The 27,787-nt window shown below is 45.9% G+C and overlaps 1 protein-coding gene across 13 annotated transcripts in view; it reads left to right on the plus strand.

Annotated features, from left to right (window-relative positions):
* The window catches only part of TMEM164 (transmembrane protein 164), a 170,754-nt gene that overhangs the window by 113,848 nt on the left and 29,119 nt on the right, over nt 1-27,787 (plus strand). For all 13 annotated transcript variants that reach the window (XM_072743859.1, XM_072743860.1, XM_026014834.2 and 10 more), the window contains one exon: nt 20,131-20,209. In XM_072743859.1, coding sequence (XP_072599960.1) covers nt 20,131-20,209 — 79 coding nt within the window. The remainder of the gene's footprint in view (nt 1-20,130; nt 20,210-27,787) is intronic.

A 27,787-nucleotide genomic window follows, 5' to 3' on the forward strand; every position in this document is an offset into this window, starting at 1 on the left:
CATCCTAGACCTACAGTCTGCATTTTAACAAGATCTCCCGGGGATAGGTGTACACATGAAATTTTGAGAAAGCCTGGGAAGCAAGATTGAGAGGGGGCAAATGACCGATACAGTGTAAAAAGGAGCAAAGGTGGCTCAGTCCTTACTCGGCTCTTGTTCTGCTTCTGTTCTTCCCTTAAGGAGAACTATCCTTGGGCAGCCTGGGTGGCTCAGCAGTTTAGCGCCGCCTTCAGTCCAGGCCGTGATCCTGGAGACCGGGGATCGAGTCCCATGTTGGGCTTCCTGCATGGGGCCTGCTTCTCCCTCTGCCTGTGTCTCTGCCTCTCTCATGAGTAAATAAATGGAGTCTTTAAAAAAATAAAAAAAAAGGAGACCTATCCTCTAGCAGATGTGGGTGGAGCATTCATAGTAAAAATGGAATCTTCCGAATAGGGCATTCAGTTATTTGTTTTAAAGATTTATTTATTTATTCACGAGAGACACAGACTGAGAGAAAGAGGCAGAGACATAGGTAGAGGGAGAGGCAGGCTTCCTGCGAGGAGCCCGACATGGGACTCGATCCTGGATCCCAGGATCATGACCTGAGCCGAAGGCAGGTGCCCATCCGCTGAGCCACCCAGGCGTCCCTGGGCATTCAACTCTTGTAACTGAAGCCTCAACTACAGGGCTTGGCAAAAATTGAGGTATTTTGCACTTTACAGTATGAGAGTTATACCTCAACAAAAAAGAAATTAAAAAATTAGGAACTAAAATCCACTGCAAGGTGAATTTTAAAATTCATAGAGCATAAATAGGTGAGATGACCTTCAAAGTACGATTGAATAGCTATTTTGGTTTTTGAAATGAGCAAAGGTTAAACACTGGGAGTTCTAGATCTAAGAGATACCCATTCAGAGCAGCCTGCAGCCAAATTGAGGAACACTGTATGAGGCAGTTGGTCTCTGGCCACATGGAACAGGACCAGGAGCCGGCATAGGCTCCCCAAAATACATTATTGTGAAACTTGCTACGTTTTGTTTTGTTGGGACTACTTAAACGTTAATTAGAGGAAGCCAGAGTGTAATCTGGGTGTTGGTAAATCATTTTACCAAGAACTACACTAGACAAGCTCCAGAGAACAAAGTTCTTGGTAATGGATAGTGCAGTTAGCTGGCTTAATGGATTGTTGAGCTAATTTAAGGGTTTTATGGCAACTCAGATCAAGACACAGATGACTCCCTGACATGTCAGATTTGCTTGTGTCTCAAAGCTGGGAAAGATAGCTGTGTTGGGCGACAGTTTCAATATTCCAAAACACCCTAAAAGTAGCCCCTGAGGAATAGAAAGGAAATTGTATAGGCGTAAAGGTAAAACTCAAATACTTGCTTTAAAAAAATCACCTGGATCCTAGCACTTGAGAGCTTGGGAGGTCCCTAGAAATTCAGGTAAATCTAAGTACATCATATTGTACATGTGAGAGCCTAGAAAAGGAGAATGACTAGGTCATATGGCCAGTGAGTGACAGCTCTAAGACCTGAACTCCAGTCTCCTGATGCTGAGATCAGTGCTCCTTCTGTCTCCCCTGTTGCATAAGTACTGAATGGGATGCTCAGTGTATGTATTGGGGGTTTCCCACACCAAATAATTGTGTGATGCCAGCTGGGTATTTGACCATTTAACTCGTTCTGACCCTGTCTGCCTGAAGGTAGCATCAGATCCTACAGGTCAAGGGCTCAGTACTATGAGAGTGCCCCCCATTTCAGATGCCAATGACAAATCCAGCTTGTCACCTGTGCTTCTGACCGACTATAAATTCGTTTCCTCAGGTTTGATGAACTGGCTAAAGCAGCTCATTGAAGTCAGAAATATTTACTGATGTTTACCAGTTTATTAGGAAGGATCTTTTTTTTTCTTTATCTTTTTTTTATTATTGGCTTTTTATTTTTATTTTTTAATTTCTTATTTAAATTCAGTTTGCCAACATATGGTATAACACCCAGTGCTCATCCCATCAAGTGCCCTCCTTAGTGCCTGTCACCCAGTTACTCCATCCCTCCACCCACCTCCCCTTTTGCAACCCTTTGTTTCCCAGAGTTTGGAGTCTCTCATGGTTTGTCTCCTCTAATTTTTAGGAAGGATCTTTGAAGGATACAGGTGGGCAGCCAGATGAAGAGGCACATAGGGCAGGGTTCAGATGGGTCCTGAGTGCAGGAGCTTCTGTCCCCATGTAACAAGAGGGTGCCATTCACTTGGCCTGTGGGTGTATTCACCAGCCAGGTGGCTCATCAACTCTTACTGTTCTAGAGTTTTTATTATAGATCTCGATCTGTAACCACCCTTTCCCAGAGGTCAGTGGGCATGGCTAAACATTCCCACCCTCTCATCACTTTCTGGTGACCTGGCCCCATCCAGAGGCCCCAGTTCCCTGGGTGGTCATGGGCTTAAAGCTCCACCTTGTGGGGGCTGGTCTGAGCAATCCTGCATCTGGGCATGAGGGCTGGAGGCATGAGGCAGGTGCATCCTGTTGCATTGCCATTTGAATTATTCTCTGGCTTCTGAGACGGCATTGCTGTGTGCTGTTTCAGGCATCAGCTGAAAGCTTTTTAATAAAAATGGAACCCAAAGGAGGAATGATAAGGTATCTGATTTTAACCCGAAGTGAGAGAATACCAGATGTTTCATTCTGTCTGAAGGTTCGAGGGAGGAAAAAGCAATTAGCAGCTGCTACTGATTTAGCAACAGACACCTGCTAAATGAATATCTGTAAAACCGGCCAGGCTTGGCACCAGAAGTGTGTATGCTGCTTCTCAGACATTTCTGGGAATTGTAAATTATGTTGGCCCAAAATAGGTTGTGGGTGGCAGGGGGGTGAGTGGGCCCTAGAGAAGCTAAACATGTCTGTATATACCAGGATTGTATTATTCTGAGATGACAGCAACTTAAATTGGCTTTTTGGTGGGTAAATGGGAAGGGAGAGAAGACAAGGAATCTTTCAGAACCTGCCTGGTTACTCCTCCCGGCTTCCCACCTGACTCATAAGCTGCCCTCTGGGGTCCGTAGGGCTGACAGAAGGGAGGGGGGAGTCCTGCTTCCCCTCCTCTTGCTGATCTGGAGCATACCTCTCCCCTCTCTTAAGGACAGCGAATCTCAAAGCATGAAGGACTCTCACCTGTGGGCTCACAGCTCCTGCCCTGTGACGGTGACAGACTGTTGGCTCTAGATGCCATCTGAACATCTGCTGAGCTTGGACTTTGCTTTGGCTTGGAAAGAGGCCTATCTATGGCTTTCTGGTTTCCAGAATTCTCTTCCAAGTAGACATTAACTACCGTGCTCCCTCCTCCATTTTCCTGAGGCTCACACTGAGACACAAACAGTGGAAATAGGAATTCATGGGGAGGGCTCTGGGGGAGCTGGGTATGTGTCAGAGGGGTGGGAGGACATAAGTTTCTGTATGGAATTGAGTGTTCAAGATGTGACTGATTATAAAGTCTGATTATAAGGATGTGACTGGCCAATTTGTGATTGGTCTAGATGGTGTCGAAAGAATGGAGCCACTCCCATCTGGGCCACACTCACCTCATGTGACGGTTGTTTCTCAGTTTCCATACTAGGCCGGAGGTCATTTGCAACGTGGGCCAGAGGGGATGGCCCTGTCTTGAGGGAAGGGATGGTCGCTTTCCTGTGGAGCCAGGGCCAGGGGATGCTGATGGCACGTGCATGCCAGGCCTGTCCTGAGACCTGGCAAGGTGTTTTAGTGTGCCTGAAGACCAAACTCCTAGTGCCAAAGGTGGGAACGGAGAGAAGACCCTTTTCTTTCTTGAACCCAGTGGGCCCTTAGGCAAGAATAGTCATCTCAGATACATTTGAATTTTACTTCCTCTGTGCTACAATGCCAATGCAGGATGGGAAAAGGAATGGTGCGAGAAGGGTGGTAGGAGATCTGAGATCCCCACCCTCCAGCCAGGATTGGGGGAGCTCCACCTTCTCTGGTCTGTCACCTGAGATACAGCATTCCCATCACTCGGTTTCAGTGGGTAGAATAATCGGAGCACAAAGCTATATCCTGTGACAACAGGCTCCCCTAGGAGAGATACCCAGGGGCCCTGTCTATGATGGAGTGCCCAGTGTGCACTCATGGCTATATTCTGTCTTCCACTGATTGTTACTGGAAATGGAAGTCTGGGTATTGTTTTCCAGCCTTCTGTGGCTGTGTCCTAATTGTTGGGGGCAGTCAGGAGGCCATGCTAATTCTCTTCACTGGTTTGGCCACCTGTCCTTTTCTCAGTGCTTTCTTGACATATCTCTATATAAGGTGACAAATGCCTACTATTTGTCTAGTATTGTGTCAAGTTCTCTGAGGTATTAGGAAATCCATTTAACCCTTCGTGTAGCTAACATAAACCCTTGGAATACAGATTTCAACCATCTTTTGATTTCTGAGTCCTTCAGAATGCTAGAAATCAGCATTTAGAGTGAGTTGGGTGTAAGACCATAAAGTGCCTGCAGGCAGGGAGCATTTGTATCTTGTTTGTAATAATTGATACATAGCAGGTGCTCAATAAATATATGCTGATTGAATGAATGAATGAATGGATCAGTGTCTGGGGAATCATGAAGTTAGATTCCAGTGTTGATTAGTTCCCATGGCAGTATAATTAGAATATTCTAGGTCTGGGATCACATGGTAGGGATGGAAGACCGGACATTTCAATAGCAGGGGATCAAACCATCATGGATTTGAGTCATTTGAAAGTTAAGTTTCAAAGTCAAGGGCTGCCTCTGTACTATAAGGGACCTCAGCACACGTCAAGACAAGGTAGGTCAGAGGTTAAGAATGTGAACTCTGGAGTTAGACTGCCTGGTTTATATCCGGGCTCTGTAACTAACCTTGGGGCAGTTGCTTCATCTCTGCTTCAGTGACCTCTTCTGAAAAATGGAGATTATAACAATGATCTGATATAGCTGTTGTATTTGTTAATAACGTACCAAGTACTTAGGACAGTGCCTGGTAGAGAATTAAGTACTGTGTACCAGTAATTATTAATTATCATTACTGTTCTTGTTATCTTTATTGTTGTTTCAAACATTGGTCCTGTCTCTATCCTTATCAGTACATTTTCCAGGGAACTACCAGTCATTTCTATGAGAAACTATTCTGAGTTTCACACCTACCACTTAGACTTTTGGAGCCTGGCCTACTAGTATTTCTCCAAGGCTAGGTTAAATGCTCCTCCATCCAGATTTCCTCAGGGAGCTTTGTTAAAATACAGAATGCTGGGCCTCATCCCAGTAGGTCCAAAGAGGATTTTCTCTCTAGAAATCTGTGATGAAAATAAAGAATCTGTGTGTTCTCTGTGTGCTGGATTAGCCAGGAGCTGCTACAAGCCAGTTTGTTATCCTTCAGTGCTGGTAGACAACCTTGTAGCAGGCCCAGAACCTGGGAAGAGCTAGCTAAACAGAAGAGAGAAGTAGGGAGAGAAGTGAGCAAAGTCTACTCCTGTCAGGAGATGGTCAAGTACCATCTCTGGTGGCCTCTAGGGGACATGTGACATTTGCCATCCCTTGACTTAGGGGTTCATGAACCTGGCTCCTCCTCATAACGGAGGCAATGGGCCTGGTTAGGGGGAGATGTTAGAGGCAGCAGGACAGGGAGGCCTGTCTTATAAATGGCTGCCTGGCTCACTGGCTGCCTTCAAGCAAGAGCCCCTAAGATTAGAATACTAAGCACACTCCTTCCTCAGTTAGTGGTGGAGGGGTGTGTGGAGGGCTGGGTGTCTTGGAGCTGTTTTGACTGGGCTGAGAGCCAAGTCTCAGCTGCTTTTTCACCCCTTCTTTGCTCTATTGCTAGCATGGAGTTGGTCTGATTCCAAGCCAACTTATGCCCAAGTCCCATGTGGGCACTAAAATATAGACAAATGGTACCCTAGGCTACCTTTCCTCTTGTACTTCCCACTCTAAATGGCTTACATATTCCAGGTGGCATCTGTCAGCCACGTCAGGGGGGAATGACACCTTGGTCCTGTCAGTGGCACTAAAGGCCCTCATGGAGACCCTAGTTATAGTACCTAAACGAAGAAGGCCAGCCCCGGGTAAGTCATACTGCAGGGTGCACGTTGGACCCCACATACCAGCTGCTTGCCCTTTGACTTGTGGCTGCCCAGGCTCCTCTGTGGGCCTTGGAACAATTTTTCTTCTTAGCCTTTTCTCTGAGTTCTCTAGAGAGAGCTGCATAAATATTTGCTTTCTGTCTTTGAGTAAAAAATCAAGTAATGTGTCCAGGGCTGGACTTGCAGGTCCCCAAGTACCTTCCTGTGTATTCAGAGTTTCTCTCCCTTTTTCCACATGAAATTCCAGCTTTGGCTCAGTCTGAAGAAGTAGTCAATGTGGGTTTAGTGACTTCAGGGCCCCCTGGGTCCCTTGGAATGCCTAGTGCCGTATCATGGTAGCTAGGTAGGATAAGGCCTTCAGGTTTCACAGTAGACCCTACTTCTTTTCTGTCAGGCGAATAGCCTGGAGTATAAACAGGTGACAGCAGTCAAGGTCATGCATTCTGGAGCCAGGTTTCCTGGGTTCCTATCCTGGCTTAGCCATTTAGTAAGCCTGGACACCTGGGGCAAGTTATTTGATTGAGCCCCCACCCCCTTTTCTTTCTAAAGCCACCTGGGATGCACACAATGGGAACAATCATATTTATAGTCCTTAACTCTAGCAGACTCTACCACTGGTCTGTGCATGGCCTGTTTTAATTTTCTTCATGGGTGCATTTCTTTATTCATGCGTAACATAATAAGCAGCTGTTCTGAACCCAACCCAGGAGCTAGTCACACTGATAATACAGAATTAAGCTATATGTGCTTCCCCATCCTGCTCCCTACCTCCTTGCCCACCTTGATGGAACCACTCATCTGAATTTTGGTTTTTATTCCTTTCCAGTTTTTGAAACATTTTATCTTTCTCATATATATATATGTATATATGCATACATATATATGCGCGCATGTGTATATATATACACACACACATATATATTAATATATTCCTAAATAAAATATTATTTAATTTTAGTTGTTTTTTACCCTTATAAAAATGATATTATATATTTTAGCTGGGTTTTTTTTGACCTTCATTAAAATGTTATTATATTATATATAGTCTTCTAGGATTTGCTTGTTTTCTTTAACAACATATTACTAAGATTCATCCCTGTTACTGAATATAACTGTGGTTATATTTTCACTGTGGTGTAACATTCCATCCTATGAATAGGCCACAGTGTCTTTCTCCATTCTCTTTAAGATGGGAGTTCGGTCATTCCTAGTGTCTCACTATTACCAAAAAAACTCTCTGTGCCTCAATTTCCTCCTCTTTTTTTTTTTTTTTTAAAGATTTTATGTATTTGTTCATGAGAGGGGTGGGGGGCGCACAGACACAGGCAGAGGGAGAAGCAGGCTCCATGCAGGGAGCCCAACGTGGGACTCAATCCCGGGTCTCCAGGATCAAGCTCTGGGCTGAAGGCAGTGCTAAACCGCTGGGCCACCCGGGCTGCCCCAATTTCCTCCTCTTAAAACTGGAGAATAGCGATAGGAGCTATGTTATAAGTAGGAAACGGAAGGAGTTCAATAGTATATGGTTGGTCAGGGTCTTCATTTGCTTTTGCTTGGACTGTCATGGCGAATACCATAGACTGGGTGGCTTAAGCAATAGAAACTTACTCCCTCGTAGTTTGGGGGCCTAGAAGTCTAAGATCAAAGTGTCAATAGTGTTAGTTTCTTCTGAGGGCCTCTCTCTTTGGCTTGTATATGGCGATCTTCTTCGGCTGTCTTCCCATGGTCTTTCCTCTTGTGTCTGTCTTAATTTCCTCTTCTTATGAGGAAGGACAGCAGGCATTAGGCTAGGCCCCATCTATTGGACCTCATTTTATCTTACTTCCCTCTTGAAAGGCCCTGTCTTCAAAGACATCACAATGTGAGGTACAGGGAGGGGGGAGGTTAGTACTTTAACATATGAATTCGGGAAGGGAGCATGATTTAGCCCATAAAAGTTAGTAAATATATAAGCCATTATGAGCATCATTATCTTCCTCCTTCACCTCTTCCTCCCAATTCCTAAGTCCTAACTCCCCTCCTAACTAATTCCTGAGTCTGTTAAGAGGTAGCAGAAGAGCTAATGGGTATCATTTTCATCTTGGATAAAGGGAATTGCTAAGTGATGCCTTGCAGCATACCCAATGGCTGACTGACCCCAAATTGCCACTTTAGTAGAAGTTCTATTAAGGGCTTGCCTGGCCAAGGAAGGTAGCTCTAGGCTGCTGTATCTCACACCCCAAAATGTACTTCCACAAGTAGCTGGGCCACCAGAGCAAATGGCATCTTTCATGGATTGAAAATATTTTGTTCTGACATCAGAGAGCTTCCCAGGGGCAGCTACCGATAACCACAACTCTGTTCTGCTCTCCTGAGGGCTCTGAGTACAAAGGAGGAAGTCTAGAGGAGCCCTGATAGGGTTTGGACTCCAAAAGGAAGGACCAGTCTCCCACCCACCTGTCATTCTCTCTACATCAGACTATAAGACTAAGATGGAAAACCCTGTGCCTGGTAGGGTTGTAGGCAACTGTCCTTACTGGGGCCAGAGGTGGAGTCATAAGGGAAGATAGAATGAGAATGAAGGATTTTGGCAGGGGGTCTGTAGACACACAACACCCCTCTCCCGTTATGTGTTAATTTCTTTACATGCTCAGATACTCTGAGAGAGGGAGTTTGTAGAAACTAGAAAAATTTGCACTAATCATTCCTAATAGCTGAATGCATCCTCCTGGTTAAGGATTCCTGCAGTGCAGAGATAAGGAGACTGTAACATGAATATTCTCCCCTCCCACTCCACAGAGGTAATTGCTGCCAACAGTCTGGTATGTTCCTTTTTGACCCTTTCTTTGACTTTTAAAAACTTTTAGCTACATGCTTAATAAATGAGTATGTTCATTTGTTAGAAAGCTCCAACTATACAAGTCTATTGAATCCAAAGTCAAGGTCTTCCCTATCCCAACCTCTCCTCCCCAACCCTGTCCCCCAGCCCAGTTTGTTAAATATCTTCCCAGGCTTTTCCCTGTGCATTTTACATACACCTAAAAGCACAAATACTAATTTGTCCTTTTTCTTCTACAAAAAGAATCATGGTTTGTATAATGTGGATTTGTTCATTTTTAAGATATTTTTATAGGTTTTATTTATTTGAGAGAGAGTATGGGGGTGGGGGTGGAGGGAGAGGGAGAGGGAGAAGCAGACTCTCTGCTGAACAGGAAGCCTGACATGGGGCTTAAACCCAGGCCTCCGGTATCATGACCTGAGCTTAAGGCAGACACTTAACCAAGTGAGCCACCTAGGTGCCCCTGCTCAGTTTATTTGAAAGACTTATTTATTTATTTATTTATTTATTTATTCATTCATTCATTCATTCATTCATTCATTTTTTGGAGGGAGGGGCAGAGGGAGAGGGAGAGATTCTTAAGCAGACTCTGCACTGAGCATGGAGCTCAGTGCATGGGGCTGGTCTCATGACCATGAAATCATGACCTGAGCCAAAATCAAGAGTCGGATTGCTCAACTGACTGTGCCACTCAGGTGCCCCAAGATTTGCTCAGTTTTACAGACAAATGGTTGTACCTCCTTTTTTTTTTGTAAATGGTTGCATAATTTGTCCTCAAGAGTATTTTTTGATGACTTTCCCACTAATGGACATTTGGTTTACTTTTTGTTATTAGAAATAACGTTGCATTGAACATCTTTACACATACAGCTCTGTGTGTGAATACAAGCATCTCTGTTAGTATCAATTACTAAAAGTGAGTCAAAGTGAACGGGTATTTAAAAATTTTGGTAAATATTGACCACTTGATCTCCAAAATGAATGCATCTTGTTTTCCCTTCCCATTAACATATCTTAGGATTTCTGCCATATTAGGTGATACAAATTACGTCATTTAAGTTTATTTAAATTTTTAAAGTTTCCCAACTTCTTACTGTGGGAATTTTCATTACTAAGGAGTTGAAATGATAGTATAGTGAATAATGACCACATGTCCCCCAGCTAGATTTAACAACTAACAGTTTTCCATTTTCTGTTTCCACCACAACTGCTTCTAAGTAAGTGCGCTGAATCTTAAAAAAAAAAAAAAAAATGGCAAACATCCTGACACTTCACTTCTAAATACTTCAGCCTGCAGAACTGAAAAATAAAGAAGGGCCTTTGTACAGTCACAATACTGTGATCACACTCAAGAAAATTATCAACAATTCTATAATACTGTCTATTTTACCTGATAATCAGTTTATAATTGAAATCTCCCCAATTTGTTCCAAATTCCAGTGTCTTAAATTTTATTTTTTATAGTCAGGATCCAGTCAGGTTTCAAGATTGTTTTTGACTATCCTATCTCTTCAGTTTTTGTTTATTTTTTAAAATCTTTGAACAGTCCCCCACTTCTTTGCTCATGGCATTGTAATTTTGACGAATCTGGGCCAGTTGTTTCATAGACTCTTCCATATTCTGGATTTGCCAGACCATTTTCTCATGGCACCTTATTGTTTTCAATGGCAGCAGGGTATTGTGTTCCATGAGTATATTGTGGTTTATTTTAGGTTGTGGGTATTCCTTTTGTGGCTCCTTTAACAAGTGGTATTTAGTCCCAAGGAGTTTGTGGCACCCATAGACCACAGTAGAGGTCTGTGGTCAGTTAATGAAGACGAAGTGTTCCAAGGCCAAACTCAGATGGCAGGAACATTACCAAAGGGATCCCTGGGTGGCGCAGCGGTTTAGCGCCTGCCTTTGGCCCAGGGCGCGATCCTGGAGACCCAGGATCGAATCCCACGTCGGGCTCCCGGTGCATGGAGCCTGCTTCTCCCTCTGCCTATGTCTCTGCCTCTCTCTCTCTCTCTGTGACTATCATAAATAAATAAAAAATTTTAAAAAAAGAAAAAAAACATTTAAAAAAGGAACATTACCAAGGCATCAGTAAGAGTGGGTTGCGTCCTTTACCCTTCCCTTCCCCTGCTAAAGGAGACGGGTTATTGTTTTGGTCTGTTCAAGCTGCCATAACAAAACATCACAGGCTAAGTAGCTTCTATAACAGATATATTTCTCCCAGTTGTGGAGGCTGGAAGTCTGAGACTGGGGTGCCATAGTGGTTGGGTGAGGGCCATCTTCTGGACCACAGGCTCCTTGCTGTGTCCTCCTAGGGTGGAAGGGGCTAGGGCCCCCTCTGGGACTTCTTCTAGGGGCACTGATCCCATTCACAAGGGCTCCACCCTCATGACCTAATCAGCCCCTAACGCCCCACCTCCTAATACCTATCACATCAGGGCATGAATTCATGGGAGGGACACAAATATTCAGACCATAAGCAGTTATCTTTTCTGATTCTCTGATTTCTTTTGGGATTCTGCAGTCTGGGGCTAAGCTTAGACCAGGGTCCTCCCTTTGTAATCACCTGTTCTTACTCTGCACCTCATCATCAGCCATGGACTCTTCTGGTAATGCCAAATCTCTTACTGTGTAGCATGAGCTCCGAAGCTGGGAGCTCCCTGGACTTCTAGCACACCCCGCCTTCATATGGTTATCTCATTTTGGCTTGTCTTTCCTTCCTCATCTCCAGGAGCCCAAGGTAATCCTTTTCTTGTGCTATGGGTCCCACTCCGTGTCTGCTGTAGGACCCCTTACTGTCCAGTGCCTTCTGCCTGCCCTGCTTCCGCAACTTCTTCCTCTTATGCTGGCTCCTTCCCCTACCCTATTAATAGGTTTGAGTCTGCCCCATTCTTCCCAGTTACTTCTCTGTTGATACTAGCCGGGGGTTCCAATATCCATCCCTCTCCACCCACACGCTCCTGCTGAGAGGATTCTGGACCAGGGGTCTGCAAAGTGGAGTGTGTAGATGGTCGGGGGGTGCTTGCTTAAAGAAAATACTAGCATTTCTCTGCATCTTAGAGTTTCATCTTCTTACTATTCCATGCTGGTGGTTTTATACCATGCGTGTGTATATTGTAACAGACAGTTGCACATGTGTATCATTTGCCTTTCAACTCCCCAGCCTCCTTGAGATGTAGCCTCACTCTCTTACTGACATCGGAGTCTCTCTACCAGGCTAGCACACTGGCCTCACGAACTCAGGATGAGCCTAGCTGCTCTTCCTGTACCTTGTCTCCTTCAGTCATGCTTCCTTGACCGCAGACCCCAACTTGAGAAGCCTCAGCATCCCACTGGCCATCTAGGCTCTCAGTCCCAGGTTCATCCTTGACTTCTTTCCTCCTATCCAATTTGTCCAAGTCTTGGTGATTCAACTCCCTTACTTTCTCTCACAGCTGCCCATCCTCACTTCTCTTGCTGCCTCTGCCTCAAGCTGGATTTAGACATTCTTGTTGCCATCCCCTAACTGGTTTCCCTGCCTCCATTCGCATCCCCTTGCACATGGACACCAGTGGGAGCTCCTCACAACTACACATCATACAGGACTCTCCCTCACTTTCTTTTTTTTAATTAAAAAAATTTATTTATTTATGAGAGACAGAGCGAGTATGGGGGGAGGATCAGAGGGAGAAGGAGAGAAAGAATCCCAAGCAGACTTCCTGCTGAACTTGGGGCCTGATATGGGGTTTAGTCTCACGACCCTGACTGAGATCATGACCTGAGCCAAAATCAAGACTCGGATAATCAACCAACTGAGTCACCCAGGCACATCTCTCCCTCACTTTCAAAGAAAAATCAAAGCAGATCCCATGCTTGATCTACAGGGTTTTCCATATCTTTTGCTACACTGAGCTCATCCCTTTACCCATTAGCCTCCTTGACTAGACTATGAAGTCTTGCAGGGCAGGGACTGTGTTTTCATCATTACTATATATCCAGAGCCAAGCACATTTCCTGCCACCTAGGAATGTCTCAGTCAGTGTTTTTTTGTGTGTTGATTGGATGAGAGTAAGAATAGGACTGTCATGGGTAAGAAGAGGAGTGCGGTATTGATATTCCTTTGAGAAATAAATGTCTGGGTGGTTTAGTTGGTGAAGCATCTCCCTTCAGCTCAGGTTATGATCCTGGGGTCCTGGGATTGAGCCTTGTGTCAGGCTCTCGGCTTGGTGGGGAGCCTGCTTTTTCCTCTCCCTCTGCTGCTTCCCCTAGTTGTGAGCGGTCTCTCTCTCAAATAAGTAAATAAATAAAGTATTTTTTAAAAAGAAATAAGTCTCCAGGGAGAAACTTTCACCTAGAGATAGGTCAAAAAGAATGAATCACATTGAGAAGCTAAAAGTTATCCTGGTAGTCATCTGATAGATACACTGATGTGTGACTTAGGGCTATGGGACAAGCTCAAAGGCTACCTATCATCTCTTGCTGGAGGCTCTTGCTAAGGCAGTGTGATGAGATAAGAAGAATTCCAGCTTTTGACCCACAGAGGCATGACATTGAGTTTTATTGGCTGGAATCGAGATCTTGTCTTTACCACTTCCTGACTGGACTGATGTGGACAAGGAGGGTGATCACAACAGCTAGCATAGTATGCCAGCGCTGGGCCAAGAACTCTACATGCATTACCTCACATAACTTTACTACAACTCAATGAGATAGACATTATTATCATCCCCATTTTACAAAGGAGCCAAGTAGAGGTCAGCAAGATTAATTTGATTTGGCCAAAGGTACAGTGTAGCCAAAGGTTGGGGCTAAAATTTCAATCTCAGCAGCCTGACTCTAGGCTGGACATATTCGTTTGGAAGTCATCAGTATCCAGATGGCATTGAGAGCCAGGAGCCTGGATAAGATTATATAGGGAGTGCGAGTAGCTAGAAAAGAGAGCCAAGGACTTGGTTCTGGGACCATCCAATATGAGGAACAGAAGGAAGATCCAGTAAAGGGGGTTGAGAAAGGGAGTCACTGGGGTGCCTCGGTGGCTCAGTCGGTTAAGTGTCTAACTCTTGATTTTGGCTTAGGTCATATCTTAAGATCCTGGAAATGAGCTCCGTGTCAGGCTCTGTGCTCAGAGGAGAGTCTGCCCAAGGATTCTCTCTCCTTCTCCCTCTGCTACTCCCCACTCCCCCCACCCCCATGCTTGTGCTCCCTCTCTTAAATAAAATAAATAAATCTTTACAAAACAAAACAAAAGAAAAACAAAAAGAAAAAAAGAAAAAAAGAAAGGGAGTTACTGAGCTAGGGGAAGAATAGAAAATGGTATCCTAGAAGCCTAGTGCAGAAAGTGTATTAAGGGCCAGAGAATGATCACTGCGTCAGATGCCACTGTGAGGGGTCAGGTAAGATGAGGCCCAAAAATCGGTCAGGACCAGTATGTTGTTAACTACACAGGTGCCAAAACTCTTCCTGACACCCTGGTATGGGGCTGAGTACAGGGTGGCTATTTAAAGTTTGCACAGAGATGTCACAAGGGCTAGGGAGAAGCGGGGGCAAGATTTTTTTGTTTCTTCCGATAAAAGATATTTCTAACTTACTTGTTTTCTGATGGCAATGATCCAGTGAAAAAAAGGGAAAGTTGCAGGTGTGATGTCCTTTGAGTAGGCAAGAGAGGATAGGATCTAGCCCACACATGAGGGGACTAGCCTTGGCCAGTCTACTGTGTGGTGGTGGGGGATTCCTAAAAGCAGAACAAAAAGGCAGCTGTGGGGCTGGGTACAGAGAGGAGGGACCCATGGAGGTAGGAGCTTGTGGACATCCTTTTACTGTCACTCTTTTCCTTCCAAATGGAAGAGGAAGCCATATCATCAGCTTGAGAAGGGTAGAGGGTAGGTTTGGGGAACTTGGGATAAGTTGTGATATAGTTGTCCAGGAGGGAGGAGCATGAATGGATTTGGATGATAGGGTAGCATTAAGGGCCTGCTCCACATTTGCAGTCACGAATTTCAAGGGTCAGCAGCATTGCTTCATATGTATTGTTCTACAGCCACACTCATTTGCCCAGGTATAGGGACATGAAGGCAGAGAATCGGATTTAACCAGCAATGTGGCTTTGCAAGGCAAGTAAGATAGAGGGGGAGAGAGTGTCTGGAGGGTTGGGAATATGGCAAAGGGACTGACGGGCAAGTGTAGAAGTCAGGCTGGGAGGTCAGTGAGAGGCAGTAAAAGGTGGTGGGATCAGTGGACCATAGGGGCCATGGAGTTGGAAGAGGGACATGAGGTAGGTGAGTTGGCTAGGTAGGAGGTGGTGGTTAGAGAGTGGGGTATGTGACAGGCTAGCACAAACTATTGAGAACACAGGAATTTTCACACAGGAGAGCTGGAAAGAAATGGCAAGGGGGGCAAGAGGCAGAGTCCTCAAGGACAAAGGAGAATGCGCAGGCAGAGGGTCTGTAGGTGACAGCAGCAAGAAGAGTGGTTGGTGGCAGAGTCCAAGGGCATGTCGTTGAAATCAGGGGAGGGGTGAGAAAGGAAGCAGCGAGGATGTTTGTGGAAGAGCCAGCAATGTAGAAGCAGCAGAGAGGAACAGACAGGACCCCTCCCAGCTTCGTGGCACAAGGCAACATGGGGGGAAAACCACCCGGCATGTGAGAGGGCTGTGGGGATGGCAGTGTCCTCAGGGGGAAGGGAACCAGGTTTTTGTTAAAGAAGGTGAAGGGACTGCTCAGAGGACAGTTTGAGGATATAGAGGATTTTGCTAAAGAATAGTCTGCAAGTTCCAGAGGATAGGCTGCACGAGTTTCTAGAACTGAGGGAAAGTGGGAGGTGAGGTCGGATTAGGGGGCATTAGAATTCAGGTTTTGGGTGGTGATCTGGGAGTTTGGGGCTTTTTTTTAAGAATTTATTTATTCATTCATTCATTCGTTCACTTGTTCCTCCCTCTTTCCCTCCCTCCCTCCCTCCCTCCCCTCCTTCCTTCCTTCCTTCCTTCCTTCCTTCCTTCCTTCCTTCCTTCCTTCCTTCCACATGTGGGACCACACATGCAAGCAGGTAGAGAGGGAGAGAATCCCAAGCAGACTCTGTGGTGAGCGTGGAGTCCAATGTGGGGCTCGATACCACAATCCTGAGGTCACAACCCGAACTGAAACCAAGAGTTGGTTGCTTCACCAACTGAGCCATCCAGGCACTCCGAGTTTGGGTTTTTTTTTTAATTTTTATTTATTTATGATAGTCACAGAGAGAGAGAGAGAGGCAGAGACACAGGCAGAGGGAGAAGCAGGCTCCATGCACTGGGAGCCTGATGTGGGATTCGATCCCGGGTCTCCAGGATCACGCCCCGGGCCAAAGGCAGGCGCCAAACCACTGCGCCACCCAGGGATCCCACGAGTTTGGGGTTTTTTATGGTGACTGGGATGACCAGGGATGGAGGGCATGATGGGCTGTCTCGTCTCCATGGCAGAACATGATGGTGCAGCTGGCAGAGCTGCGCACAGGGAGGAAGGAGGTCACACTCTTACCATGGACAGAGTCCATGCCCCTCATATTTTTACACAGTCTGAGCCCAGAGGCCTGGTGGGCTTTATCCATCTGCTCTTTTGAGTAAAAAAAAAAAAATGACTTGGAGGGAAGCTAAAGACCCATGTAGTTTTAAACATTGCTAGTGATTTTTGACTTTCAGTGGCAATGATGTAGGCCTTTTGGTCTGAAACCTTAGGAATCTTCTAGCTAAAAAGGAACCAGGATCTGTATGTTAGAGTAGCTCACTCCACATGTGAGCTCTGCAGGGCATAAATGAATCAGCCAAGTGGAACTTCTTCCGGGGGGAAGTATGGAACTTAACAGGCTGTGTTGTGAAATGGGGGAAAGAGGGTTGGGGAGGCTCTGTGAAAAAGTTTTGAGGACTCAGGGCAGATCCAATGTTCAGTAAAGAAAACTATCTGTTTTCTTCTTCAATGCTGAATGTCCTTTACCCCCATCCTTGCCCCATCTCTTTTTTCTAAAAGATTTTATTTATTCGAGAGAGAGGGAGAGAGTGTGCAGGTGCAGAGGGAGAGAGAGAATCCCAAGCAAACTTCCTGCTGAGCTCAGGGCCTGAAGTGGGGCTTGGTCTCATGACCCTGAGATTGTGACCTGAGCTGAAACTAAGAGTTAGACTCTCAACAGACTGAGCCACCCAGGCTCCCCGCTCCATCTCTGCTTTGGATGTCATTTCACAACTCTGTGCCTCAGGTTCCTTATCTGTCAAATGGGGAGGATCCTTGTTCTTGCTTCTCAGAAACCGTGATAATTAAGTGAGATAGTACATGTAAAAGCGTGTAACCCAGCACGTGGTGCTGAAGTATTAAGTATTGTTATTAAATGATGAGGGATAGATTCTTGCTCCCATTCTGGGTCCTTTCTTCCTGCCACTTGGCTGTTTTTTCTTCTGCTGCCCTCTTCTCTTTCATCTCCTCCCTCCCTTTCTCTCCCTGTTGCCCCACATTTCCTCCTTTGCCTGGGGCTGGCAGTAGTGCCCACACCTAGTTTTATACTCTCCATGGCTTTCCAAGATAGGGAACTCTTGGAATAGGGGGTGAGGCAGCCCTCCGAGGAAGTAAAATGTTTCTGGAGGGCAGCCTCCTGGCCACCCTAAGATTTGTGACCAGGGTGCCTACAGAGTCATGGAGGGCCAGTGGTGACAAGAGCCTGGATGTGGAACTGAGAGGCCTGTGTCATAGGCCAGTCCTGGCCACAGCATGATGTGGGGCCTGGGGTCACAGTGGGCCAGAGCAGACCAAAAAGGTGAGGAGGAGCATGTGAACAGGGAAGGTCTGGGCCCAGCTCCCATGTGGAGGGTTACTACACACCCACTGGTAACAGTGCTGTCAGGCTTTTTTAGGAGAAGAGGGAGCAGGGGAGTAGCACAGGGTGCCGGCCAATACTATAAACTCTACAGCCAGATTTTCTGGGGTTGGATCCTGGTTCTGTCACCACATGAGCTGGGTGAACTTAGCAAACCTCTCTGTGCCTCAGTTTCTCATACCTGAAGATAATTGGAACAGCACAGTTACTATGAGCATTGGGCGAACTGATAAAGAAGAAAGCACTGACTAGTTCTAGGCACACAAGTACTATACACGTTTGTTATACTAAAAATAATAAAAAATTACACCAATCTTAGAGCTACGTAATTTTTTTCATTTTGCCGGTGCCGAAATGGGCTGAGAGGTTAAGTGATGTGCCAGAGGCCCCAGGGCTGTTAAGGGCATAAGGACATCTAGAAACATGGATGTGATGGACTCCCAAGTTTGTGCTCATAGCCACAGTGTTAAACTGGACCTGTGGGTGAAGAGTGCACTGTGCAGGAGGCCAGGAAGGCTGGAACAGAGGGAGAAGCAAGCGGGTGCTGTGATTTCAGGGAGGTGAACAACAGGTAGAGTCGGGGAGGTAAGTAGAGGTACTACTTGAGGACACAGTTGGCATTGGGCACCACGGGGTCCTTAGCCCTGTTCACTACTCCATGCTGGGGCAGAGCCGCCTGGCTCCCCAGTCCTGTTTCTGGGAGAGGTCAGGTCCCTTACTTAGGTAGCTGAGGATGGGATTATGACCAGGGCACTGAACCTTCTTCCTGGGACCTTTTCCCATTGCCTGCTTTCTGGGTGACCACGCTCAAGCCTGTTAAACCTTTTGCGCCTCGGTTTCCTCATCTGTCAAATAAGGATAATGATACTTGGCCTGCCCACCTCCTGGGGTTTTCGAGAGGCATCTGTAGTTCCTGGATATGGAAACAGTTGAAGAAGCGTGCAGCAGTACCTGATTCCAGATGGTAGGGGGAGCCCAGATCCTGTTACTGTGGGGCTCTAATGCGAGCCTCTGAGACCTCCAAAGCTCATGCCAGCAATGCCCATTGTCACACCATTTCCAGTGATTCCAGCATGGTCTGCGGAGCCACATGAAGCCTCATCTCTTTTTCTGGGATCTTGTGTCCCTCTGTGAGTGTAAACTAGTCATTGAGCATCGTCTGTGTCTGTGGGAAATTTTCCTTCTGTGTGGGTTTTTATTTTCAGGGGCCAGCACCAGCATCTCTGTTCAGGGTTCACAGTCATCCCAGTCCCCATTCCGGGAGCTCTGCCATCTTTTTGGTTCTAGTCTTTGGCACGAGGCAGGTTTGGGTTGTTATTAGCACACAGTCTTGGTTCTGTGTTTGCCTTATAGGGAACAGGGAGGCAGCTGATCCTTCCCCTGGGTGTCCTTGTCTCTGGGCTTCCCTTTATAGAGGTGTGTGTGTGTGTGTGTGTGTGTATTGTAGGCTGTGTAAGCCCCAGATGCCAAGCCTCTTGCCAGCTGCTGAAGTTTGTTTCTCTCTCTCCCTCTCTCTCTCTCTCTCTAGAATTGAGTTAGCCATCCAGCTGTTTCCATTCCTTGCCCTCTGCCAAACTCTGTGTGGCGTGTGCATGGTCCCCATGCCAGGTAGAAACCAGACTCTGCTTCGGTATTCCAGAGCTTCCATTTTGAGAGAGTTGTGGGAAGTGGCAGTGAGTGAGCCCATGTGGTGGATGGAGGGAGGGTGGGGCTGTCCTGTTGGCAGTCTCTGTCACAACTGGCCCAGCTGCTTGGTCTTCACCCAAAAGTAGGGCCAACGCTGGACAGACCCCAAATATCCAGCAGGGAAACTCTTCATTCTTGGATCTAAACCAGGCCAGACCAAGCAACTACTTTTTTTTTTAATCTGGAAAATGGGAATAATAAATCCTACTCCACATGTTCTTCATGTCAGGGAGAAATAAGCTTTGAAATCGTCCACCACCTCCTCACCAGGAGCAAGAAGTGACATAAGGTTGTGTGTCTTCCAGTATATCCTGAAGAACACTGAGTGTTTATTTTGAACGAAAAGGCACTGACCCACTAAGTTTGGGAAATAATAATTAAACCATTGTATGTTCTGTGGTTGTAGAAACCACCCAGATTCTCAATATGCCACTAGGATACATGGGGACTCTTCCAGGGGATCTAGTAGACGCAGCGTTTCTTCCATCATAACCAGATGTCTTAGCGGAACATTTTTCAAGCGCCATCTCTGCTGAATATGCTTTGGAAGATGCCGGCCTAGGTCCTAAGGTATATTCCTTCTGTTCTTTCTTCTCTCACTGTAAAGGGAGATGAACACTGGAAATGCATGGTAGTGGCTAAGGTGTGGGTCCTATAGAGGAAAGGTGTGCCATCTCAGAAGCTCTTGACATGAGTGCTTCCTGCTCTGAAACACCTCTCTCCCTCCTGTCCTTACAGCTCCCCTTTGAATTGGAGATTTACTACATTCAGCATGTTATGCTCTACGTGGTGCCCATCTACCTGCTTTGGAAAGGAGGTAAGGCCAGTTGAAACACACATCCATGCCACTCACAACACCCAGCCACTCCCTTCTGTTTGGGGGACTCGCATTGTGTCGGGTGCGCCTACCAGGATCTTGGGCTGCTGCCTGGTGGGGTTTCTGCAGGATGCCTTATGCCACACATCAGGGGATGGGAAAACAGGAATGGAAAAGGCCTGCCTAGAGTCTGGGGGCTTTTCAGAAACATCCTCCATGGGGGAGCGTGGTGCACCTTAGGAAGGGAAGAGGGAAGTATTCAGCCATCTCAGGAGAGGGACCTTGTGCTTTTGTTCATAATATCCATCCTCTCAGAACCAAAGAAGATACTGAGAGGGGCAAGAAGTTCAGGGGGCTCTGGGGTTATAGAATTGAGGGAAGAAACAGGTAAAGGAACAGCAATCACTGTATAAAATAAACCATTGACAACCTTGAGTTCGTCACAAGGGAGAGACCACCAACTTGGTAGAGACAGCTTAGGAAGGAAGCTGAACTATTTGTGACCTCACAATGACCCTTACATTATCCCCTCCCTTCTGGTATGTGGTAGATGAAAGGGGAGTTCCCATCCCTTCTAGAAGAGTCATGAGAGCCCTCCTTCTCAGGGCTCTAACCTTCCTGAGAGGCCTGTAACCTGGAAGGCATCCCCTTCTAGCAGATGGTTGCTGGACCTTCTATGTTGGATCCCCCTACTGTGTTGGCTGTTGTGCCTTTTCTGGGAGACCAGCACCCCCACCTCAATTCAAGAAGCGAGGGCTTCATTTCTAAGCATTGAAAATGACGTGAAGCCACAGGGGCCCTTGAAGCCACTGGAAGATGGTTTGGAAGTTGTGCTTCCTCTAACTCAGAAATCCTGGCAAATCTCAAGAGCTTCTGGCATAAGCTCACCTCAAGGACCAGTCAACCTGGCGTAGAGTCTGCTGCCATTTGAGAGATTTGCCCCCCTGTGCCCTGCTTTGTCAGCGTTCTTTTCTTAGGACTTGGTTGTATATTCTTTGAGGTTGTTTTTACCCTGTGCAGCCACTTGGGGTCTCACCAAGTCAGAAGCACTTCCGTGTGTGTGTGTGTGTGTGTGTGTGTGTGTGTGTGTGTGTGTGTTCTATAGGCATATGGAGTGTTTTATTTAAGCTGTTTCTAAGAATTGTGCTTAAAAGGTTTTATGTGGAACATTCAAGCTTATCTTAATGAACAGTCTAGTCTTTGAGAGATCATGTATCATCTAGGTCCTTTTAATCTGCTTTAACAGTACTGTATCCCTCCCCTAAGCTTTAAGGGAAAATCTCAATATCCAGGGGATAGGCACCCTTTTTTCTTCAGATCTGTCTCCTATGGCAAAGGAAATGGCTTCCTAATAATATCCAGGTCTGAGGGGTACACTGAGTTTTAATAGAACCAGACAGCTGTCTCAGAGCCCCAGAACCACCCCCCTCCCCGCCACCCTTTCTGAGGTATGTGAGGCGAGTTCTGGCCAAAGGTGCATGGCTGCTAGTTAGACCTATCTGTGCTCTGAGGTGCCCATCAGAATCTATTAGGTAGCTGAGCTGGACGATTCTGACATGGAAAATATCAAGTAGCCATCCCTCCAACCCCCCTACTCCCACCCCAAGGAACCCACAGTCTGGGAAGCTGCAGCTTCTAGAAGTGCTAGATGTCACTGTGGCCTTCTGTTGGCTCTCTTGGTGCACTGTCTGGGGAAACCAAGCAGAGGAAGTAGGGATTCCAAGGCTTCATTCCAACTTCTTTCTCAATGTTGGTGATTCTCTCTTCTCTCCTCTGATGTTTGGCTCCGAGAAGAGGCTGTACAAACTCTACCGGTAATAATAACCCCAGTAAATACCAACTTTTTCTTGAGTGTTTCCTGCATACGAGATACTCTGCTAGGCATGTTTTGTGTGTCTCCTCACCACAAGGACAATGCCCCTTCTGCAGAAGAGAAAACCAGAGCTCAGAAATGTTAGGTACCTTGTTCCCAGCCTTAAGTAGCAGAGCCAAAAAATCAAAGCCTGGCCTAGGTTCCCTCTCAGACCAGTGCTTCCACCTCCCCCCACCCCACACACACACCTGGTTGTCCTAAAAGGCAAGGTGTCTTGTCTCCTGAGCCCATGAAGTTGGGAGTCTCCCCTCCAGCTGCCCCCAACATGTATTTGTTGAACACCTACTATGTGCCCAGCATTTGTCCTAGGGGATCAGAGATTCCCTGCCACACGGAGTCCCTTTCTAGGAGGAAGAGAGGAGAAGAGAGGAAGTAATAGTAATACAGCGGGATATGTGTGACAGCGCTGGAGAAACATCATCCGATTTGTTCTTCATTTCTGGGTTCTTGTGAAGCCTCCGCTTCCTTACTGGCTCTTTGCTGTCATCTGCTGTTCACTTGGGGGAAATTATCCACACTTAAGTGAACAGGCTAGATTTCCTAAGGCTGCTTTCACCTCTGGTCCCGAGCCTTGGACCTGGGCTTTGCAGACAGCAAGTCAATAGGGAGAGAGCAGCGGGAAAATATTCCCTGTAAATCAAAACAACTGAGGGTTGGGAGGGGGCTTGTCTTTCCTAGAAGTCTTGTCATTTTCCAGAAATAACTGACTATGGGATTTTTACGCAAGGCAAGACGGCTCTCCTATAGGTACCTCCCCCAGCCAGGAGCCCTGTTTTCCTGAAAGGCAGGATCCTGCTGCTTTCTGTGGCTTAGGGGCGGCTGGGAGCTGCTCAGGCGGGGTCCCATCCCTCCTCTGTTCCTGTGGTCCTTTGGCACCACCATAGGAAACATGACATCTTCTTTCTGCACTATTCTTTTCGTCCCCCAGCCTGCCTTTTAATTTCTGTTTCCTTTCCTCCCAGGTCCTTGCCTTTGGCTCTCTGGAACTACAGTTGACCCTTGAACAATGTGCAGGGTAGGGATGCCGCCCCCCTGCACAGCCTAATGCCCGTGCATAACTTTTGCCTCCCCCCAAAACATAAATCCCCATAGCCTACTCTTGACCAGAAGCCTTACCAGTGAAACAATTGATCAGCACATATTTTGTATGTTCTATGTGTTATGTCCTGTATTCCTACAATAAAATAAGCTAGAGCAAAGAAAATGTTATTCAGAAAGTCATAGGAAGAGAAAACACATTTAGGATACTGTTCTGTATTTATCACGGAAAAAAATCCCCATATAAGTGAACCCACACATTTGAAACCTGTGTTGTTCAAGGGTCAGCCATATATTTTTTAGAACCCCATCCCCACCACCACAACCAGCTTTTCAAAGAACACCAGGACCTCCTATTTTTGCCTGAAGCTCCCTCTAATGGATGCTGCTCTTCCTGCTCAGCGCCCAATTGCTATCCAGGCCCCCAGTGTCTCTTCCAGACCGATGTTTCTTTATTTTTTTAAAGACTTTATTTATTTATTCATGAGAGACAGAGAGGCAGAGACATGGGTAGAGGGAGAAGCAGGCTCCCCGCGGGGAGCCTGATGTGGGACTTGATCCCAGGACCCTGGGATCACAACCTGAGCCAAAGGCTCAACCACTGAACCACCCAGGTGCCCCCAGATAATATTTCATCTCCCTTGGTGAAAGTGCTTTCTCCTTTACCATTCCCTCCACCTTTTCTTTTCATCACTACTACCACTCTTGGCTGCTTCCCTTATAATCCTAGATAGATGCCTTTGGCCCCTGGCACTCAGTATTTCTGTTACAACTCTGGCCAATATCCAGAGAGGCTTCCAGTGAAGACCACTCGTCCCACTCCAGCTTCTAGGAGTTTGGGCGTGTCCACTGCGGTGACTTCTATGTCTTCTTGTCTTCAGCCAGCTGGTCTTGGCCACCCCCATCCCCCAAAACTCCGCTGTCTCAGATCCTTAGCCCCTACATCCCTTTCTGTGACCCGAACCTCTACTCTTTCCAACTACCTCTCCTTCCCAATCAGCTCGTCCCACTATTACCAATTACTAGAACTTTCCTTTCACTAGCTCCTAAAAGCTTGCTTCACCCTTTGTCCCTTCCAGCAGCGTCCATGTCCAGTTCCAGTAGCCAGTGTTGGACTACTAAGGGAAATGTCTCAAGTCATTCAGATTTGGGACACTAAAGTTTCATGGCCTGTTGTAATTGTGCTCTCAACACCATCATGGTTGGGTTCTATCTTTTGTCAGCTCAGCTACACACTTGCCCTAAGAAGTCATGTGCTGAGCCTTTACCATCCTGATCAAACTTACTATCCTCCCCAGCCAAGAACTGAGAAAACAGAGATTCCCAGGACAGGGGACATTTCCTCCATCATTCCCCATTGCTCTCAAAACTATTTCACCCACCTATATCCTTAACATTCCTCCCTGTTATCTTGGAGGAAGTGGTGGTGTGGTTATCTCATCTCCCTTCCTGTCCTCTGGAACTTTGCACCATCAAGCAGTCACTTGTTTACCTGGGTTTTCAGCTCTTCCCCCCCCCCCCCACTCCTGGCTTTTCAGCTGAGAAGGATGCTGAAGTCTTCACGTTCTAAAAAAAAAAAAAAAAAAAAAAAAAAAAAAGTTTCTCTTGGCCTTACACTGTCTCTTTCATCTTCCCTTCACAGCTAAGCATCTTTAAAAATCATTAGCCAAACAAGATTTCTTAAACTTCAGTTCTTTGGGCATGACAATTTGTGCCTTATCTTCAGAGCCATCTGTATTATGTCTGGAATATATGTCCTTAAATCTCCTGATATTTCTTTTTCCTAAAATATATGTTTCCGGGGTGCCTGGGTGGCTCAGCGGATTAAGCGAGCACTTGACTGGGACTCAGGTCAAGATCTCAGGGTTCTGGGATCGAGTCCCAAGTTGGACTCTGAACTTAGCAGGGAATCTGCTTCTCCCTCCCTCCTCTGCCCCTCTACCTACTCATGCTCACACTCTCTCAAATAAAGAAAAATCTTAAAATAGATTTAATTAATTTAATTTATTAATATATTTAATATTGGTAATTAATATAAAGATATATTTAAATAATGTAATGTTTAATATATATTTTTAAAATATATATATATTTGTTTTCCTAAAATACATTTTTACTCAATGAAATCCTGGATTCAGTGCACTGGTGATGTATTTTTAATACACTGTAAATACATAGCTATCAGAAATGAAATGTTTACCTCTTTACCACCTGAAATCACCCCAGGAACAGAACAGAACTGTGAGTGGCACTTGTCTGCATTTGATGACCTACCTCCCACACCTCAGAACATTGCCATGGGGTATCTCCTGGCGCCGCTCACTTCTTCATAGAAGCAACACTCTTGAAAATTGCCAACAACATCTGCCTGACCAAATCTAATGGCTCCCTCTCAGGCTTTATCCTGCTGGAACTCTCTGCTATGTTGGACATCATTGGTCACTCCTCTTTGGAATGCTCTGCTCGGAGGGCTTCCAGTCTCTCTCTCACTTCTGGCTCACCTGCTTCCCTGACCATGCCTTCCCACACGCCTCCATCAGGAGTTCTTTTTCCTCTATCCCCCTGATGTGTTGGTTTCCCCACAGTTCTATCCTGGGCTTGCCTCTTGCTCTGCTGCTCCCCAAATGGTCATGTGCTTATATAGTTCAACCACTACTCTGAGTAGTCATGGCTGCCACATTGCTGTCTGCAGCCCAGACTTACCAGATTTTAGTTTCATGAGGTTTACTCAGCATCTCCACCTGAATGTCCCAAGCACACCTCACTCAGCCTGTCTAGGCTGCAGTCATTATTTTCCCTATCAGCCCTGCTGGTCTTCCTGTGGTACTTGGCAGATGGCACCACCCCATCACCCCAGCTAGAACCTGGGAATCCTCTCTACCCCCGCATCTATTTTATCCACTCATCTGACACACATATCTTACTCCTTTCCAGCTACTATAACAAAATACCACCAACTGGGTAGCTTATTAACAATGGAAGTTTCTTGTTCTCAGCTCTGGAGGCTGAGGAAGTCCCAAGGTCAAGTTGCCAGCAGGGTTGCCTTCTTGGGAGGATTCTCTTCCTTGTTCCTAGCCAGCTCCATCTTGCTGCATCATCACATGGTAGACAGGGCAAGGGATCTACTGGGGCCCCTTTTATAAGGCACTAATCCCATTCTTGAGGGCTCCACCCTCATGACCTAAGCACCTCCCAAAGGCCCCACCCCCTAATATCATCCATCTTTAGGGGTTAGGATTTCACCATATGAATTTGGAGGGATACAGACATTCAAACCATAGCAGCATATTTAAGCACACCTTCTTTCTGCTGGTCTCTACACTGGTCATTGGGGTGCCCCAATCAGTGAAAACAGATACCACCCCTTCCCTCATAGAGTTTGTAACGTAGTGGGAGGAGACAGGTATGAATCAAATAATCACACAAACAAATATTTATTTATAACTGATGTTAGTACTCTGAAAGAAAGGAACATGCTATAATGAGAACTAAGAATAAAATACCTATTTTGGAGGTTTAAGGGAGAATTCCCTGAGGAAGTAACATTTCAACTGAAGGATATGTAGGGGATTCACTAGGCAAGTGTAGAATTAGGGGTGGTGGTGAGACCTTATAACCCCACAAAACCACATGTACGACAGCACTGGCAGGAGGGAGGGCCAGGGGGAGGACGGATAACACTGGGCCTGAGGGGCAGGAAGGGGTCAGATATGGAAGGCTTTGTCAGCTGTGGTCCGGGATTTGGCCTTTATTCTAAGAACTATGGAGAGCCAGTGAAAGTTTCAAGAAGGGACATAACATCAGCTTGCCTTCCTACTGATTCTTTTCCTATGTAAATCATTTATATCATTCAAACTGTAAAATACAGAAAACTATTCTGTGACAGATCACCTTCCTACCCTTTCTCCCATCTACACAGTGCCCCATACAACTCCACAGGTAACTGCCATTTTGTCTTTTTGCATATCCTCCCAGGGTTTTTTCTTGTATATATAAATAAATTCAAAAAATATTTTATTTCCCTCCTCTGTAAGGCACACATCCCCAAATAGCATACTGCACAACTGTTTTGTTGTGACTCTTTTGCCTAGCAGTACTTCTTAGTTCTCCCGGTAAGCCCATAGGAAGTTTTCTCATTCTTTTGTGCAGCAGCACGTGTGTTCCATTGTATGGATGACAAAATACAGTCTAATAGAAATGGCAACACTTTATATAGCACCAGGAGGTACCAGACATTGTTTCAAGCTCTTCTCACACATGAATTCATTTCAGCCCCACCATAGTCCTCTTAGGCAGGGTTGCTGTTATGTCCCTTTTACAGATGAGGAAACTGAGGCTCTGCTATTAAATAGAAGACTTGGGATTTGAGCCCACTGGTATGGTTCTAAGGTCCTTGCTGTTAACACAGGATTACGACAGTACACCATAATTTATTTGTTCTATCTCCTATTAGTAAATATTTAAGTTGTTTGGAATTTTTGGTTAATATAAATACCACTGCCCTGCACAACCTTGTACTCATGCTGATTTACACATGTACAAGCGTATCTAATATGATAAATCCCCCAAAGTAGAATTGCTGAATCAAAAGAGTACATGTGTTCATAATTTTGATGGATGTTTCCTAACTCATAAACATCATACCATTTTAAATGCCCACCGGCAGT

Source organism: Vulpes vulpes, chromosome X (genome assembly GCF_048418805.1).
Source record: "Vulpes vulpes isolate BD-2025 chromosome X, VulVul3, whole genome shotgun sequence".
Lineage (NCBI taxonomy): Eukaryota > Metazoa > Chordata > Mammalia > Carnivora > Canidae > Vulpes > Vulpes vulpes.